Below are 20,123 nucleotides of genomic sequence, written 5' to 3'. Positions count from 1 at the left end.
ATAATTAGATTTCTGCAAAGTCAATGCAAAGGCTCAAAAGCTTTTTTTCTCCTCATCTGAACAGCATGTATGTGTGTGTGTGGAGGGAAAAAATAGGGACATGTGTCTTCATTTCCCTTTACGCCCGATTTCCTCTTTGACTGGATGTGAGCCCTCCCCTGCAGCGACAGTGAGTGTGATCTAGCGCACCTGCGCTCTCCCACGCCAGGCAAGAGAAAGAGAAGGCTGATTTGGCTGGGCTTCATTTGCAAAGGTATCCCACAGGTCAGCTTGGGGTCGGCCAGAGGTGGCCAAAAGGTCGGCCAAGCCCTTGGGCATCTCTCCAAAGACCTGCGCTTCTCCCACAGCTCCTCTCTCATTGCATTCGGCCCTGTCAGGTCACAAAGATATCAATTCCCAATGCCACACAAATCTAAAGCAACAAAGCTACTTTCCAGCCCCTAAAATGCTAACACGCACATCCTCTCTGTTGTAGACTCACACACATACACGCACGCACATGCCTGTCCTCTGCTTGCAGACACTGTGCTATTTCAGTGGCGCTAACAGCAATGTAGCACATCTCTCCCACCGAAGCACTGCTCTGTCACAGGCTGCCGTGTATTGATCTGCTGCTGGCTATAAATGAGCCGCTGTGGTGGCATCCAGCCTGCTTTTGCACTGAGTGAAGGTATTGATCTGACATCCAAACCGCAGTCTCAACTGACTTCTATTAGTGCATCCGCTCTTCAGTCACACAGTGCACAGAGGCAGGAAATGCAATTGATCTACAGCGAGAAATGACCAGAAGTCATATTTATTAATGTATATAACCACTATCAGGCTTTGCAATGTGACAGCATAAATGCATTTATTTTTATTTCTAAGGCTGCTACCGAAAATGTTTCTGATACATTACAATTTGATGTGTCTATTTTAATTTAACTTACAAAAGACTTAACATATAAATGCAAAGGGGTATAATTGTATTTCTAAAGATAAATCAATTGCAATATTTAATTAGTTTAAAGAATTTATTGCAAGATTAGTAGAATTTGTATAGTGTGTGACAAATGGACGACAACGCAATTAATCGTTATGCGATGACATCTAGTGGTGAAAGGGCAGAACTACACGGTGATGTTACGACGAATACACAAGCAAAACTAAACTGAAAGTGACAAACACAAAGCCTTTTATTTTGGTAAGCCACTTGCATTTAAAACGGTCAGTCATGACATAAAGACAATTTGAATATATAAAACATTTGATCTCCATACACTATAATGACAAATGAGAACAACTGTTTGCACAATTATCCTTCTGTAGTGTCATTAAAATAAAAAACAAGTATTCATTCTGACACAATAAAAAGACAAAGTATGACAATGATATGCATGTTAAAAAATAACGGTACAAATATAAATATTTATACAATATAATTATCACTGCTTCAGTGGATACTACTATTTATGATTTATCAGTAATTGTTTGCAATATTGTGCATTTAAAACTATTTTTTATAAATATGCATTTTGATATAAAAGCTTTTTTTAAAATCATCTTTTTATACTAAACAGAGTAATAAAATATTAAAAATGGTAATCATGAATTTTAGTACAATCTCTATCAAAGCATAGGCCTTAAAGGTGATTTCAGAAAGTGCTTACAAATAAGGACACACATTTTTTTTTTACTTTTTACCTTTATCCTGGTCCTCATTTCGCCCCCGTAAACTTCAGCGACAGTTAACATTTACAAAATAGATGGGAAAACTCGCATGAGTCATAAGCAGGTGGATTTGTGGATTTCCACTCACGTAACCTTGCTCCTCTGTGAACATGAAGGAATCTAAAACCAGCTCTTTGTATTTTTTTCTTTTTCTGTTGTGTATAGAATCTGAATGCACTAGTCTATGTGAGTGAATGTTGTTGTAGCCATAACAAATTGATGCTGACGTTTAAAAGCTTTGTGGAAGAGTTGCATTGACATTTTGTACAGGCATTTGTGAGTGCAGCAGCATTAATGTTTGAATTCTGAAATGAAGTATGTTGTCTCTGAAATTCTAATACATTTTAAGGTTTCATCAGTGCTTCAGATCAGAGTATGAAAATATAAAGTTCAAGATCAATGCTTAATTATTAAAATTTTAAATAACAGAGAAAACCAACCAAAATCTTGCAATTTCTCTCTCCACAAAGAAAATATGAATAAAATCATTACAAAACTGTTAAATAATCAAACAAATACATGTAATAAAACACTTCAATGAGTAAACTAAAAAACAAAAATCTTCAATATTAATGCCATATTGTTATTCTGGGTCCTCCTTGATGTTTGTACTTTTCAGCATTACTCAAATAAACCAACAAAATATAAAAACATAGAATGATAATTTTTTACAGTTTAAGCAAAGCTACTTTGTACTTCTAATGAGTAAACATACCAAGATCTCACATACAGGTGTCTAAGCAGCAGTAAACAGCGCAATGGATTCGCCGGATGGTTTCTCCAGATCTATGGTTGGAGATACGGACTTCTTCAACCTCTGCGACAGAGATAAAGAGAGGTCCTGATACGTTTTGACATGGAGAAACAAAACAAATATTGAATTAATAGAGTTTTTGTGCACTGTACATACCTGCAGCGGAGACCCTTCCGTGGTCCAAAGCTCATGCAGAGCCCCCAGCGGAATCCAGATGATGGAGACGAGAGAGATGAACCAGCCCACCACCTCGGCCCACAGCGGGTATGTGTAGGACTTACCGTATCGAGCCGGAGTGTACTGAACAATACTAGAGATCAGAATACCCTGCGGAGAGAGAGACGGTAAACAGAACAAAACACTTGAGCAGACACACACCAGACTCTACTTTAGAAACATCTATTACTGTCAATAAATTAATTTTAAAATGCAACGATCCCATTTATATTAGATTATTATATTATATGTATGAGTTCTGTTACCAGTTTGATTTCAGTTCAATGCATAACTATTTTAAGTGCCCCTATGGGCTATGAAAGACTCATATTTTGGTTTTGAAAGCCCCCAAGAACAGATTGGCCAGAATGCACGATCATAAAAATGCTTTCATTGTCTTATCACATGCATTTATTGTTACTTTATTTACTCAACGAACAATACATTTTTCCAAACCCCTTCTTTGCGTGACATTAATCAGTACACTGATTGTTCCAATTGGTCGATTTACAATTCCAAGTTCAGGTCCAAGGGAAACAGCTATTTTAATGCTGCACTGCGACACCTAGTGGTAAAGAATAACTTTGCTTTTTCTTTAGAAGAGGGCAGTCAATATGCTTGTTTCATGTTGATGTCACTATGACAAGGCTTGGAATTCACTTTAAAAACTACTAATTTCAATGATTCAACTCTTTCTTTTGAGAGGCAATAACTTTATACGCGGTCTCCTTCGGATTTAAAGCTTCATCTTAAAATGATGTTTTCATTCACTTTAGCTGTTACACACTATGCTAAATGTAATTTTCTTTTCCTCACCAGCACAAGCATGGGTGACAGGAACTGCCAGCAGACACGGAAGAAGAGGTTCGGTTTCTTCCCCAGCATATTCTCCACCATTACACTGAGCCGTCTCACTCCTGCATGTGTGTGTGAGTGTGTGAGCAAGAAAGCAGTCAGATAAAACCTCCGTATCTCAAAAGGAGCCTTGCTCCAATGGCTGCATCTGATTACTGTGATCATGAAGTGCAGACTGAAGGAAGTGAAATTCACCAAATATGACTGTGACGGCGAGCACCTCGAAGAAGGCCAGAAACATGAGAGAAACCACGGCTGTGTAGTGATCCATCAGCTGAAACACATATATCCCACCCTGCACACACACACACACACATATTATTTCAATATCATCAAAATGAGGATTAGGTTTTGTGACATAATCAAAACAATGACTATACAGCAGATATATGTGCAATGGTGCCTTATTTTTATCGTTTTCATCTATGGAAAAATTGTGTCTAAATTTCTGTGCAAAGCATTGACGGCATGTTTGATTTATTTCAATTCAAACTGTCCATTTCAGTGATTCAACTATGATTCTTTGATTCATTTGCTGCATCATTTACTCAGTGTAAGGTTTTTTTCCACACATTAAAATTAGCCTCTACTGAATCGATTTTTACATGTTGAATAAATGTATTAATAACAGTTTGATTTATTTTTAATCACTAAAATATACCGAAATAAAAAACACTAGAAATAATACACTTCACTTGTTTTCTCAAACTATAATAAGTGTCAAGTGTTGTTGTATAAAATCTAACCGATCCAAGCACAACAGAATCTGGACTATAAGAACACAGTACTTGTTTATGAAGTGAAACTAGATCATATTTACCCTAGTAATGTGAGGAATCCCCAGCAGAAAACCAAAGCTGCACACTGCCAGAACAATCAGCTCCTTCCTCTTAAAAACTTTCAGAACTTTCTTGCCAAATCCATCCATGATGAAAGTTACAGCCACTTCCACCATGGCAAACTGCAGTGTATATGCAAACATAATAGGTCAAAATACACAAACGCACGCTTGTAGCTCTGTTGAAAAACTTGGTGAATATAAAACCGTATTATGTTTGTTGGCAGTACAGAAACCTAGCAATAAAAGCTGTGATACAATCATTAATGTAATGCTTTTTTTTTAAATTCCTGCTAGATTTCCTGAATTTCTGCTTGTCAACAAACCTAGAGAACACACGAGAATATAGAAGAACTGGGTCTACAGCTGCAGAAGTGAACGATGCAGATAAAAAAATAAAACAGACAAATCTGCCATCTGTGGCCTACCAAATTAGACCAAGGCAGCATTGTGTTTATACATTGCACAGAAGACATTTGCAGACATAACTAATCTAATAAAGTGGTTAGAATGTAAAAAATTGTTGTCCAATTAGATTCATAAAGGTATATCTGGAACCTGAGGGTGAAAAAAAAATTAAAATACAGAGAATATTGCAGTTACAGTTGTCCAAATGAAGTTCTTAGCAATGCATGTTACTAATCAAAAATAACGTTTTGATATATTTCCGGTAAGAAATTTACAAAATGTTTTCATGGAATATGATCTTTACTTAATGTCCTAATGATTTTGGTATAAAAGAACAATGTATTTTTGGCTAAATGGCTGTAAATATATCCCAGCAACTTAAAGGCAAATCTAAGATGCTGATAAAGCAAAGGTTAAAAACATCACTTTTTTCAAATACTTACAAGGAAAACAAAAATGTGTCCTGTGTGAATGGCTTCTTAGAGGGTATAGCTCCTTGCTTTCTGTACATATCAGACAGAAAAGAACTGAGCTAACAAAGATTGAAATTGTGTTTTAAGGTCTATTGTACCTGACTGTCCAATCCGAGGCAGAGTAACATGATGAAAAACAGAGGAGCCCAGAGCTGAGAGACTGGCATAGTGGAGAAGACTTCAGGATACACCACAAACACCAGACCAGGCCCTGTAGGAAATAAATAAAATGCATAAATAATACAAAATATAAAAAAAGCATTCTTCAAGCCCAGGTTTCAGAGGGCAACAACATCTCTGTGTTCTCATTGATGTCTTAATGGGCTGAACTGGTGGAAATTGGACTATAACATGTTTTACTAAACAGTGCTGCCTACAATATAAACATTATTAACATTACCAATATTATGATATTATGAACTGCTGTGAAGTTGTCTTGAAGGCAGCTCAACTCAAGGGCACGCTCATTGTTTTTTGTTTTCAAACTGTTCTACAGCCCTACTTGGTACATTTATCCCTATTCTGTTTCTCTCATGAATAGTCCCTTTTATTTTTTTCTCTGGCCTAATCCCCTTTACCTCTTCTCACACTTATCCCCTCTCTGGCGGTACGGAACAAAAACATCTCATTTTTTATCTTGCTTCGTTTCAACTTCTGCAGCTGGAATGTTCCTCTTGCACGGTGCTGACATTGACTTCCTTGGGCCTGTTCTGTGCATGTAGCGCAAATTTATAGCAACGTCCATATTCAAGGGTCACAGCAGTATTTAAAATGCCTGCTCTGTTCTATGTTGCAGATTCATTAGGATTTGGAAGTAAATGCGCCCTACTCAGTGCATTAGATTTCCCAATGATCAGCAAAGAGCACATAAAAAAAAATTAACAGAAATCCTTTGCAATCCTCTGGTCCTTAAAACTAAATTGTGATTATTGGCTGTACTGAGTAACAGCAATAAAACCAGAGAGTAAAAGTGGTTCAACCAGACAAAGTGGTTCAGTGTATTTCCTGCTTATGGACAAAACCTTGAAACGCACAAGGACAAGGGAGGACTGGATTCACAGCTGCAGAGACTGATATGATGAAGAAAAGGAAAACAAACTTACCATCTGTGGCAATGTCATCTACTGGTAGGTTGTGAATGTGGGCCATGTACCCGATGGCAGAAAAAATAACAAACCCGGCCACGATACTTGTGGCTGAATTAGCCAGAGAGACGATAAATGTGTCCCTGGAAAATGAAAGGTAAAGAGTGAAGAGAACAATTCATGTTTTCCTGGAAGAGAACAGATCCTGTTAGCTCTGATCATTGTAATAAACTCAAAAGCAAGGTTTGAAAGCACTTCAGTTTCAATTTCAAACTGATTTTATATTTACTTAAATACATTTATTTTAATTTAAAAAGCTTTCGTCACTTACCTGAGGATGTTGTTGTTGAACTTGTTGTAACTGGCCATAGATATCATAGAACCGAAGGAGATACCAATGGAGTTAAAAATCTGGGCAGCAGCATTGACCCACACCTAAAAAATAAGATGAATATCTAGAAATTTGAGGGTGCAAAAAAATTAAATAAATAAATACTGAGAAAATCAACTTTAAAGTGGCACAAATGAAGGTCTTAGCAATGCATATAACTAATTATTACAAAAAGGTTTTCATATATTTACGAAAGTTTAATGTTTTAATATAACATCAACAGGAATCATATTTCATTTTTGTTTTATTATATGGAATTCGCAAGACAAAATATCTAAACATTTAATACCAATTCAATCACAACCTTTGTGTAGTTAATGCTTTTATGAAAAAAATACAGAGTAATGGGCAATTCCTGAGTTTGGCGATTTGTATAAGCATTTATACAAGCAACACAAACAGAAACAGGGGCAATGTGTGTCATTCTGCGCCCCAGTGTTTACATGAAGCATGGGTGTTTTAGAAGATTTTCTAGTGTTATTATTTCAAACAGACTCAAGACCTGTTGTTTAACTTCACCAAGTGCTAATTACAATTATATGTTAACCACAACAATTCCCACAGCAAAGCTGCTGTTTATGAGAGGTACTACAGTAATGATGTGGTAGCACGTAAACAGCTTCTAGTTTGGTTTTAAAGGGGTCATATAATGTTGCTTAAAATAACATTTCTTTGTGCATTTGGTGTAATGCATAGTGTTTGTGCGGTTTAAGTTACGAAACACATTATTTTCCACATACTGTACATTATTAAGTACTGTCTTTTTAAGCACTGTGTTACATCGTGCCTCTGAAACATTTGCGATCAGAGAAACGACAAACAACAAGTATAACAAGTAGCAGGTTCTTTTAAAAAGAAAATGTAACTTATTTTGGTTGAACAGTGTTATAACCTAACCACTGATTTCTACTTGTGTCCTCTTTTGGAAGCACAAACAAAGTAGTTTCACTTTCACAGCAACACACAGCGTATCCAGAACATGGCACCAGCAGCAATACAGAGAGAATAATAGCTCCGCCTTCTTTCTTTGTGTAAACATTTGGGCGATGTTATGAACATAAACCCACTCTGTGATGTATAAAAGTTGGTGATGTTTAAACGAGCTGTTTTAGGGAGTGTGGACAAGTAATAACTTTTATAAAGGATATCTCTTTGTTTTTAAGACTTTAGTCTTTGCAACTAAGGATCTCATCTATCACATCATATGACTCCTTTATCGCTATGTAACTTCATGTATGTTTTTTCACGGATGATCTCACCTGGACTTCCAAGAGTTTACTCCAATTTGGCATGAGGAAAAAGAGAATACCATCTTTTGCTCCAGGCAACTGGACATTATTGATCAGCAATGCAAACAGTATGAAATAAGGGAACGTGGCAGTAAAGTACACAACCTATGGACAGAGAGATTTATATTTGTAATAAAGCATACACATATTACACACACACAAACATATATACATTATTTTACGTGATTATATTATTTTTATGTATCATTTTATTCACATCATTTCCTTTTATTCACCTAAACCATATGTCAAATATACTTTTACAGTTGGCACACTTATTGTATACAAACATATTATATTACTATGCATTTGTAGTTTAAATATGCCATTGTATCCCATACCGAAGACTAAATTTAGACAATTCAAACTCAACAAATTTACAGATGAGGTGGAATTTGAACTCAGACCTTTCCAGTGGATTTGACTCCTTTAAAGATACAGAAATAAACAATGGCCCAGGCCAGGACTAGAAGGCCAAAGAGTTCCCAACGAATGCCTCCAGCATGCTCAATCCCAGTGGTCATTTCTAAAACCTTATGGCTGGGGGGAAACAGAGAAACAACATAATAATTTTACAAAGCACAATCAAAATACACAGCAAATATCAGTCTCAGCGTTCATTCACTGTTAATGGGACATTAAAACTTTTGAAAATGAGCTTTCATGCAGTGTTTGACACAGCTCTAAATGAATGAAAACATACCGCAAAGTTTTAAATGTGAAATGTGTGTTAAAAGCTCACAAAACCAAAATATGAACCTTTCATAACCCATAGGGGCACTTTAAGTTAACTAAGATTAATAAATGCTGTAGTTAACTAATAAAAACTTCTAAAAACTAATGTTAACTAATGAACCTTACAGTAAACCTGTAAAATGTTACCATTAATTTCATGGAGCATTCAGTAATAGGTCTACTACACAGAGTAGAGACAGCACTCCAAGAACTTTCCCAGATGTTATATTTACATTGATTACAGGAAATTCAACAACACAGTGTGATACACAGTTATAATCCATGTCCGACTAAAAAGTCAAGCATTCTCACCAAATATGGCATAAACATTAAAGTTAATTAAACAACATTAAACAAATCAATTACTCACTCAAAGAACTGTTGACTGGCTGATTGCAGATGTGTGGCATTGCCAGGAAATCCAGTGGAACAGTTGCCAACTGCATTCCATGTGTTGTTGCAGGACTGCCAAGGCAACGAGGGGCTGAACGAGTGAAGCAGGTAGTAGAGAGCCCAGGTCATGAGCACATTGTAGTAGGTGCAGAGCACATATGAAATCACCACTGTGGCAAGCCCCACACCTGAGAATGGACAAAGAAAGAGTCAGGCACCAGGAGGTGTTTCCTGTCACCCTGTCTAAGCCTTTCACTGCTGAACGGACTCACATTGGAACAGCGCCTAGGGCTCTTCAGAGGCTCTGAAATGTCGAGATTTTGTTTTAGAACAAAAAGAATAAACCTTGAATGACTTTAAGAAGTACATTTTAGTTTAATATACAGGTTCCAAAAGAACAACGCAAATCTTCAAGACAGATGTTTTATGTCAAGTTATATTAAGAAGGCTCTATCTGAAACCATTACTAAACATATGCTAAGAAAGAAAAACTTTTCATCAGTTGCTCATGATTCTTCTGTTATCCTTTTTTATTGAATATTTTTGGTGCCTGGCCAAAACAGCCGGGGCTAATACTGCTGGTTTTTATATAGGATTGCACGAATAAATCCATTAAGGCAGTTCAATGTTATGCTAAACCTTAGATTTCACATAGATTTGCACAAGACAAGATAGAAAGGCCCGTTCATACTTGCACAAGAGGATGTCACACAAAATGTTGATATCTTGATATAACAAAATAACAATGAGTTTATTTGCATGCAATGCCTTTAACAACAAAAGCTTGCTCACACAGTGGTAGTTCTGTTTCTCAGTGATTTCAAATATTAAGGGATTTAACAGTCAGGGTTAAACTTAAACTAGGAAACAAAAACATTTCCCAAAGATCCATCCGATCATTGCCAGGGTTCTTAAAATAATATTTGGAGAAATAAAATTGCTATTTTTTTGTATTTATGTTTTAAGAGTTCTGAATCCAATAAAAATATTCAGAGAGACCAGTTCAGATATTCAGTGTAATTTGTGTGTAATCTTGTAAAGCAACATTGTAGGAGGATGACAATGCAATGTCTAAATAGATTTTCTTCATGTTTTGATGCCCACTTTAAATCCATGGATTAGCTATCGTCACTCTCTGTGGATCTTGGCATTATTTTGTATGCCTTTCCCACCGTCTAAATGGAATGTTCACTAGTTGTTTCAGGCCTGAATAGTAGAAAGCTCTAAAAACAGGAATGTTGTTATTGGCACGTTCTGTGCTGCCCTGTAAGGTCACCCAGATTCCCCCATTGCCTTTTGGTCTCCTGAACTTAAGCCTAAATGAGTCCACTGCTTCAGCAAAACGATAGACCAGAGGCATTATGGGATCATTGGGTGCTCAACTGGAAATCCAGAATCAACAGTCAATCTAAATTGTTTTGGTTTTGCACGACCATGGCTACTATCCACTGCACGGAACATTATTGTAAACCTTGTCTTGCTCTGAATTTTATTTCATAAACATCTGTTAAAGTTATTGAAATGTTTGTATGAGTTAAACAAGTTTGCACCTAAAACTGCATCACGTGAAACACTACTTGCTTGGAAATATTCATGAATTTAATAAACAAAATTTGTATTATAATTATTTTCTAATGGAGAACAGCTGGGCACCAAACAATTGGCTTATAATTACAAGCATGCTGAAATGTAAGAATTTTGTTTATGTGACAAATACTACGACCAGAAGGTATTAGACAGAGAGAAATGCATTTTGGCCATCTGCCACACAAATTAGTACATGTTAGAACTTTTTTGGGAACTCTCTGTCCACTGTATGTATTTTTTATCTGTTTGCTTGTGCAGAAAAGAACCCACATCTTCTCTAGCGTACCTCATTCCATCTTTTACACATTCTGAGAATCACATTAGTGTTGTATGATCAAACATAAATGCATGCACACACTCTCTCTCTCATTCCTGTTAAGTGCACGAATAAGTCATTCTAATGTCTTATTCTATTCTATTATACTGAATGGTGCCATTTTGACCATGGGACATTTTTAAAGTCATGCAACCCTGATGTAAACATCTGGTGAAAGACTAACCCATTAGGAAATGATTACCTCAGACACAGAAAGGTTACTTGGGTGCGAAGTTACTTTCCTGAGCATACCAAGATAGATAATGCAGACGTAAAAGGAGGATCTTTATTACAAAGAGCTTTATAGCCACTGAACAGCCCATTACTCACTTTTTTGGTGGATTGTCAGAACATCACAAAGAATGTGACAGAAGGGTATATTTCAGTCAAAAAAAATATACAGAAAGAACTACCTGCTTCAGTCCCTCTGCTAGCAAGGAGCCATAATCGGCTGAAATGAGCGCTATATCAAGGGACGGACCCGAAAGATTTGACCGGGTAGACTATCTCTGTCTTTGAGGAAAGAAGTCCTTCGTTAGCAGGTAGAAAGTATGTCAAATTTAAAAAAAAAGGAAAGAAACCCAAATGACGAACAGTGATGGCTGAACATCTTAAATGTGTCACAAACAGGTTTCCCTTAATTTGCATGAAATTATATTATTTTAAAGTTCTTTATTTAACTTTTTTTTTGGTAACATAATTATATAGATAATAATATTTTTTAACATTTCATGACATCACAATTTGACATAACCTGACAAACAACAATATTAATTTACAAAAGAAATTGTCTCTTGGCTCAGGTTTGATTTGAAAATAGTTTAATCATGACAACTCTGTAAAGATTTTAGCATGGTGATGGATATGATTGTTAATGTATAGCCTTGTCCAAACTGATCTGCTGAATTGCTGCTTCTGCAGGTTATTGCTGCTGTAGTTGTAGATTTTTGCTGCTGCTGCAAGCGAAGACAGGAACTTGCTCCCGCCAATGCATATGGCGATATGGTGCAGTGAGTATTTAAGATATACTGCTGCTGCACAAATAGCATATAAAATAACCTGTAGCAGATCTATGCAGGTGGAGCTGGGGAAGGTGGAGGGTTTTAGAGAAACTGGTAAATGCTAGCCAGCCATATAAAATGCAAGGCGGTAAGGTCATCGTAGCATTATGTAGCATATGTAGCATTAAACAATCAGCTTGTGCCAAGTCATTTAACTCTATGAATATCATTAGTTACAGTAACAACCGATCAGTCTGCACCATATAGAGTTTCATGACTGAACTATACAGTACATTTCTTAAATAATATTAACTACTTTTAACTTAAAGGTGATAAGGATTCTAGAAATTGTTGATTGTTGTTTGCACGTTAACAATGCATGATTTCATATACATAGGATATGAAGAGGTTGATTTAGGTACAGAAAACTGAGTTGTAACAAGATAAAAGACAGAGATCAGCCATCACCAGATCATCAGAGATCAAGCGTCATAATTGCAGGTCCACACATTTTATAGGAAAAATCCAACATAAAGAAAGTGAGTATCCATGCTTGAACTCAATGAGGTAATTCACTAAACATAGTCCAGCAAAATGATAACGAGTGATCATCATGATAACAAAATGATTAGTTTTACTCGCTGTAAAAATACACAATCAGGTAGTCCGAATATAAACACTTCTTATAGGTGTAGTGATTCAGGACAATCCAAACACAAGGTTACGGACTGCAGCTTTAAAAATGAGTACCTTTTAGCAATTTCATAAAATATGTGCAATACTGTAACACTGTTCAATAACTGTATGCAAAGAGGCAAACTTCAGAGATATACGATGAGCATATAACTTTGTTGACACAGCAACCAGCAGGAAAAAAGAAGGAGATAAATAATCACTGATAAGCAAAAGACAAGGTGCACAGCAGGCAAAGCCATCCATAGATGTTACTGGAAAAATAAAAACATAGCTTTAAAATAATTTATTCCTTGAAATCATTTGATGTCATTGAACAGTGGTAAGAGATGAGGGAAGAGGAAGCTATTTGTGTAATTGAATTACTGCAATGTCCCAAACTGCATATAAATCAAAAAGGCCGGCCATTTTCTTGGACTATGTTTGGATGGAAGAATTTAATGCAGGAGATGGGAGGGATTAGGGCAAAAGGACCACTCACCTTTGAAAAGGGGACATATTTTAGCCAGAGAATGGACTGGCCCCAGACGGGTGTACTGCCCAACGGTGAACTCCATGAACAGCAGTGGGATACCACAGAGAAACAACATGATCAAGTAGGGAATCAAGAAAGCACCTGGAACACGTGAAAGATTGGAAAATTAAACACAAGACAAGATATCAATAATTAATTAAATTATTAAAACTGCCATTGTTTTTAAAAAGAATATTGCTTGCTTCAGAGGCCACAAATGTGCTTTGTCTTCAATAATTTGACAGGGATACATCAACAAAATATTAACAATAGTCAAATAGTCTTGTAATTCCATTTTCTACCCTGCAATTAGTCTTTTCTGCAGAGGTTCTGTGAGGTTAAAACTATTTTGTTGCAACTCGTATTGAAGCAAATTTACCAAGAAAAGAGGTCGTTCAGACAAAAAAAAAAAAAAAAAAAAGATGATTTATTCACATGTGCATATAATAAACATATAATTGCACCAAACAAACTAAAACTATCTGGAGCAATACAAAGATGAAGCAAGGACGGAGGCAGGTTAACAACTGTGAACTTTATGACAACTTTCTTATAAAACATGTTTAACCTAAATATTACAGAACACTGCTTAAGAGTTTCACTGTTTATCTGGTTATTGCTCATGGAACGGTATGTATCACACCTTTTTTAAAACATTTTAAACCTAAAATGATTTTGACATCTTTCAAAATTGTTTTAACCATTGAAAACACTGTATATGGCATTTCGCCAAACCTTCTACCGCATATGGTTTAGGTCAATTATTAATTAATCAAAGTCTAGTTGGTATGAGAAAACAAGAGACATGTCCAATGGCACAGACACCTAGAGTTACTATTTTTACATGTTATAGTTAACACAACTGCTTCAACCTTAGCTTGAATTAAATTATATATAAATATAATAAAAATAAACACAAAATAAATGTTTTTGAAAATGAGTCATGAAAACAATTTGTACAATTATGCACAAATATTATTACAACACCTATGGAAGCCAGTTTCTGACACTAAATAAAAAATAAAAATAAAAAAAGGTTATTGCGACTTTTAATTTCCCAGTCCTGACCTTTTTTCCTCAGAATTGCATGATACAAACTCACAATTTTGAGTTATAAAGTCAGAATTGCACGATACAAAGTCGCAACAGAATTTTTTTAATAAGTTATAAAGTCCAATTTTGAAAAGGAAAAAAAGAATATATTCTCAGAATTCTGACTGTATAACTTGCAATTCTGAAAGAAAAAAAAGTCAGAATTGCCTCTTTATAACTCATTTGTGATTTTATATCTCACAATTGTGAGAAAATTTGTCAGAATTGCGAGTTTGTTTCAAAAAAGTCAGAACTGTGAAATAAAAAGTCCCAATAACCTTTTGTTTTATTTTTTATTCAGTGGAGCAAATGGGCTTCCATTCAACATACATGTACACAACCATTATGTTGAAATTCGAATATCATGTGGCTCATGCCTATCAAAAAAGTGATTTTTCATAAAACGACCAGTAGTGTGTGATATATATTTTTTATATTACTACTACTTATAATAATAATAACCTTGACATACAGTCAAATATTAAAGGCATCAAAGTACAGCGAGAGCGATTATAACGAGCACATGGAACCATCAGCTGTCAAATGCTCTCGCGGTACTTTGGCTGTATCCGAAATCACCCCCTATACCCTCACATAGGGCACTATTTGTAATCCAGCGTGAGTGTCGCGCGCCTAACGAATTCCCGCGTACGCACCTGAATCATCTACTTCGCACGCACGCACCTGAATCATCTACTCGTTCATTTTACTAAACACTCTTCCGTGGCGTAAAACAACACAGGTACAAATTCATTGGACAATGATTATCAAATTGTTTAAATGGTTTATGCATAATTTCCGTGACAGAAGTCAATATAAATCATTTAACCTCGTTACTGGAACTACCTGTTATAAATTATTATGAAGCAGCAAGCAATCTATGCCAAAGAGGCAAAACTTTCGGCGCACTCTGAATGAGTGGACTAAAGTAGGGAATAGTGAATGAGGGTAATAGGCCGTATTTATGTCACATGACAACAAAATGGTTTCCTGCATGTTGATGCTGGCCACGCTCATTTGTTATTTATTATTTTTACTTTTTAAAAGTATATATATATATATATATATATATATATATATATATATATATATATATATATATATATATATATTATTTTTTAGATTTAGTATAATCTTCAGACTCAAAATGCACGTAGCTTGGTAAGTATACCTACTGTAAAGCATATTTAATATTCCTATTAATAAGAAATATAATAGGAGTATAAGCATGGCACCAGAGCGGCTCTGCGGGGACCAGGAGAGAGGTGCAGCAGGAGCCTGGTCGCTTACCTCCTCCGCTCCTGTAGCACAAGTACGGAAAGCGCCACACGTTTCCCAGACCCACAGCGTAACCGACGGAAGCGAGCACGAACTCGAGGCGCCGACCCCACGTTTCTCTCGGCTCAGTTGACTGGAGATCGTCCTTTACCATCCTCACGGCTCCATCATTGTCGAGCTCTACCTCCTCTTTTTCGTCAAGCTGCTGCAATGAAAACTTACTGGACGCGTTTTCGGTTTCAGCTCCTACTCCCATAATTACAAACGTTTACAGCCGAATAAAGCGAATGTCTCAGCAGTAAAAGAGCGCTATAATCGAATAAAATACATACATTAATTTACAATTTTATAAATACAAAAATGCAATACAACTATATGTAATGTAGTTTTAATAAGGGCTTTTAATTTAAACGAATCCGCTTGAGACTGCTGCAGTTTACCGGTATGCATTACCAAACGTCCCTAGCACTACGGTGTACGGCTGTATTAAAAGAGATGAATATGCCGAATATATTATCAAACCTAAGCCTCATACAAAAACGAGAGACGGCGTTGTCTTTAACTGTTCCAAACACATAACAGGAACAAACTGTAGAAGCTTATATAGCTCAGTTTTATAATTTTTAAGACCTGCCCCCTAAACTACACTTTCCAACGTTATGGCTCTGGGTTGTCACGACACCGGCCCCGCCCCTTCAGCGACGTCAGTGGGCTGTGAACGCGCGCCGCTGTCTGTAGGCAATGCAATGCTCACGTGCGAATTTAAAATCGAGTCAAATATCGTGCATGCACGTGTAGAGAGGTTAGTGGCTCCATATAGAATTAATGTCACCTGTATTACCGACTCGAAACATTATATACCGATGACGATGGTGAATCGTGATATTAAACGGGACTGCTGGACCTTAAGATTTATATTTACTATATTGTAGACCAGTAGTCTAGGCTACGTAATTTAAAACCATTTCAGCTAGTCAGAGGTTTAAGTTACACGTAACGCCATCTTCTTTCGTGTATCGAGTAAATGCACTTACAGTATTGTATAGCCGAGTCATCATGAGTTTGCAGAAATGAGAGGAACAGGGGTCAGTGCCTTTAGGCAAATGGTACAGGGAAAGGCGGGATTTAAAAGAAAGTACCCACCCACAACTGCATCTGTCCATTCACTCTTTTATTAAAGAAGTCCCGCGGTTTTGTTCTGTGAAAAATACCTATCCTGAATAGTTATCACAGTGACGATACATAAATTATAAACCAAGTATGAAAAATGTTCAGAGTTAGGTTATTAAACAAAAAATACATGTGTAACAAGGGGCTTAAAAAGCAAGTTGCTTCATTAAATACAGACAAAATTAAACAATATAACTGTATCAGGGCGTTTTACCCTAAGGGGGCGTTTTCTCGCGCTCGGTTTTTCCTCATCTTGTCCGTTCAAACAAAACCCAACCACAAAGACTGCTGGCTGTGACAGATACCAGTGTAATTTAGGAAAGTAGTAGTATAACGTTACAGGGCAGTCTCCACACATTGTTTTTGGCTTAAAGGGATGCAGTCTCATCAGGGGTGAAAAAAAAAGAAGCTCGCTAAAAAAAGAGTACTGTTTCTGTTGTACTGTTTGGTAATCTGTGACAGAAACGACGAAAATATACTCACTTTAAAATAAAATACATTTTAATGCGAAACAAAAAATACATAAAAATATTTTCATATAATGATTTTGGCGGAATGGCGCCCCCTATCCACTGCAAACAGTGCTGCTGCCTTTAAACACTCAACAAAACACTGCATTTTTCTGAGGCGTAACATCAACATTTCTAGTTCATAAATAAAAAGAGTAAGACAGTAAAATGTAGTAGTGTATAATTAAGTCAGCGCTTACAAGCGATTTTAACGCTGCTTCTAAAATAAAGCTTAAACTAAAGCTGTTTTTAACAGTACTTAATTCCTTTTTAATCTCGGTTTTGAATATAGGCCTTTTAAATAGATGGATTCAGGCTATTCACAGCAGTGTTTAGGCACAACAAAAGCATAAACGCAATACAGCAGCCTTCTTTAATAAATATGTTTTGCATAGGTACAGAAAATAGCTCTTCTCAGAGCTTTCAGACAAAAATGTCCCTATTAAAAACTGCTATTTTTAGTCACTGTGCCATTTAACTGTAAAATTATGCATTTTTTTTTTACAGGCTTTCATTCTGTTGGCAAGGTTTAAAATTTTAATTATTATATATAGGTGGTGCAGTTTTTTCAGGTTTATGTAAAATATTGATCATAAAAGATTTTCATAAACTTAAACCTGTAGAACTTTTCTTTGGTTCCAACTTTTTTTTGATTTAATGATTGTTATGTTTCCAAGCTTCAAATTCGTATGACCATGTTTTGACATGAATATTTGTTGAGGCCGTTAAGCGCTGAGATCATGGCAAAGAATAGAGTCAGTTCTGAATCACTTCTTGAACCATGTGTTTCTGGTGTGCTTCTGCTATGCAGCCCCGCTCTGTCTACACATACAGTCATAGGTGGTGTATACATGTGAAAACACACGTGTGTAACAGGACTCAACATTATATCTGAAGGATTTGGGAGTTTGTCTTGTGACATGAACAATACATTAGTCAGTTCCTTTGTGATGGTCTTAAACAAAAGCAAACGGTCCCGTCCTGACCCTCTGGGAAAGCATCCTCTGACCTGTTTCCACACTCTTTGATCTATAAAAAAAAGGTCATCACCGTCATCATATTTCAGCAATCTCATTCTGACATTCAATTTGAGAGCAAATTGTGGCAAACCAGGAAAGCCTTTTGACCTTTCAGACACATTGTTTAAATTAGCTGTTTTTACATTTAGTCAAATACGCTGGGAGGGGTTCAGTGTACTCCATGAGTTGAGTGAAATGTTGCAAAGATTCATACTTTAGCAATGTAGACAGGTACAGTAGAGGACATTGTCAGGAGTACGACCCACCCAATGGCTTGAGAAAACTGAAATATGTTCATCATAATTCCACCACCATCCATTTACAGTTATTCATTTGGCATGTTTCTCCAAAGCAAATTGCAATTGAGGTGGTATAACATAAGATGGCAATAAACATTAGAAGTGCCCTTTTATATAAGGTTTCTGTCACTATTCAAAATAGTTAAATCCATTTTAAGGGTAATAAGAGAAGAGAAAAAGTGACGCTATCCAGTTCTGGATCAATACATGAGCTCTCTTAATCTTAAAAGAGTTATATGAGATTTGTTTCAGATATTGCACATAATATTATTAGATTTTACATTTATGTCATTTTTTTTGATTCTGTCAGGATTGCTACAAAGTGATAAAGGATAAACAAATGTAAATATGAATACTCAACAATGAAAAAGCATAATTGGACAATTCTCAGTCTGGCCAAACCCTTTTATGTTCTGTTGTGTATTTATGGAGCACAGTATGTATTTAAGTGGCTCAAAATCCAACCTCAAAACTAGTTTTCTTTTGGACTAAGATATTGAAAAAGTTTCCCTGATTGTTTCAACCTGAGAAAAAAAAAATAACCTGGTGATTTAGGAATTTTAAAACACAATATAGCAAATGTAAAACACCCCTTTCTAACTAGCAGGTTTGGGTATTACAGTAAATCCTGTGAAAATAAATCTTAATGCTAATGTTGATGAGCAAGCAACTTTGGCTTTTACTTTAACTTTGACCATTAACTTTTTTGTCTTTACAGTGAAAATCAATAGAAACAGAAGTGGTGTTGTTACAGACTAAAAATATTTTATTTTGTCTTCCACAGAAGAAGGTCACACAGGTTTGAAAAGACACAAGGGTGAGGGATTTTTATTTGAATGTTTTGGGTGGACTATAGGTCTACCTTTAGGGACTTTCAACTGGGCATAGTCAGTTAACAATTGGGGAGTATACAGTCATAAGTCATAAAAATGAGTTTACGAACTAATGATACAATGAAATCAAACTGAAAAGCTTTAACAAAAAAAAAACAATCATACATGTAACACATCCACTATCTTTTAAATATGTCATACTAGCTGCATCAGTATTAAAGAATCATAAAAGTGACAAAATAATTTTGATTATAAAATCCATTTGCACTGTATCAGTTATTGTAACAAACCTGTACAGATCTAAACTGAAGGACCCTTCTTAAAATGGCGCCATAAAGTGAAAAACTGATCATAATCATAATTTGTACCATATATTAATGAAATAGATAATTAGAAGGGGGTGTCCAGATAATATTTTTTGCCACGGTGTATATTTTACATTATATTTACTTTCAATTGTCGACGCAGTAACACTTTTTATAGAGTGTTTAGGGGTTTCGTCAATCAACACTGAATAATGTAGACTACTAAAAAAAACAGATTGAGAATTCAAACAAAGAAAATCACAGAATACGCTTCGCTTCATCAGCGACAGATGTCGCTGCGGTATCGCTGGACGCGGTCCGGATTTGTCGCGCAGTTTGCCGCAAACGCTCCTGTTTTCA

The 20,123-nt window shown here is 36.0% G+C and overlaps 1 protein-coding gene across 1 annotated transcript; it reads right to left on the bottom strand.

The window, feature by feature from the left end:
* Positions 1-1,151: 1,151 nt before the first annotated feature.
* On the bottom strand, positions 1,152-16,671 carry si:ch211-225b11.1 (uncharacterized protein LOC561694 homolog). Its single transcript, XM_043238703.1, has 13 exons — positions 15,641-16,671; positions 13,226-13,360; positions 9,125-9,335; positions 8,427-8,559; positions 7,990-8,124; positions 6,671-6,774; positions 6,358-6,482; positions 5,353-5,465; positions 4,356-4,496; positions 3,731-3,830; positions 3,497-3,597; positions 2,621-2,791; positions 1,152-2,527 (listed from the first exon to the last, which is right to left on the bottom strand). The coding sequence occupies exons 1-13, from the start codon at positions 15,882-15,884 to the stop codon at positions 2,447-2,449; spliced, it is 1,794 nt and encodes a 597-aa protein (XP_043094638.1). The 5' UTR covers positions 15,885-16,671; the 3' UTR covers positions 1,152-2,446.
* Between the last annotated feature and the right edge of the window lie 3,452 nt (positions 16,672-20,123).

This window comes from Puntigrus tetrazona, chromosome 5 (assembly GCF_018831695.1).
Source record: "Puntigrus tetrazona isolate hp1 chromosome 5, ASM1883169v1, whole genome shotgun sequence".
NCBI classification, from domain to species: Eukaryota; Metazoa; Chordata; class Actinopteri; order Cypriniformes; family Cyprinidae; genus Puntigrus; species Puntigrus tetrazona.
This window is presented reverse-complemented; position numbering and strand designations above follow the sequence as displayed.

Coding starts and splice junctions, on each gene's coding strand:
- si:ch211-225b11.1 (XM_043238703.1), bottom strand. CDS start 15,884: ATGGGAGTAGGAGCTGAAACCGAAAACGCGTCCAGTAAGTTTTCATTG. Junction 8,125..8,426: donor GAGTCAAATCCACTGGAAAG/GTCTGAGTTCAA, acceptor CTCTGTCCATAG/GTTGTGTACTTTACTGCCAC. Junction 2,792..3,496: donor TGTCACCCATGCTTGTGCTG/GTGAGGAAAAGA, acceptor CTCTCTCCGCAG/GGTATTCTGATCTCTAGTAT.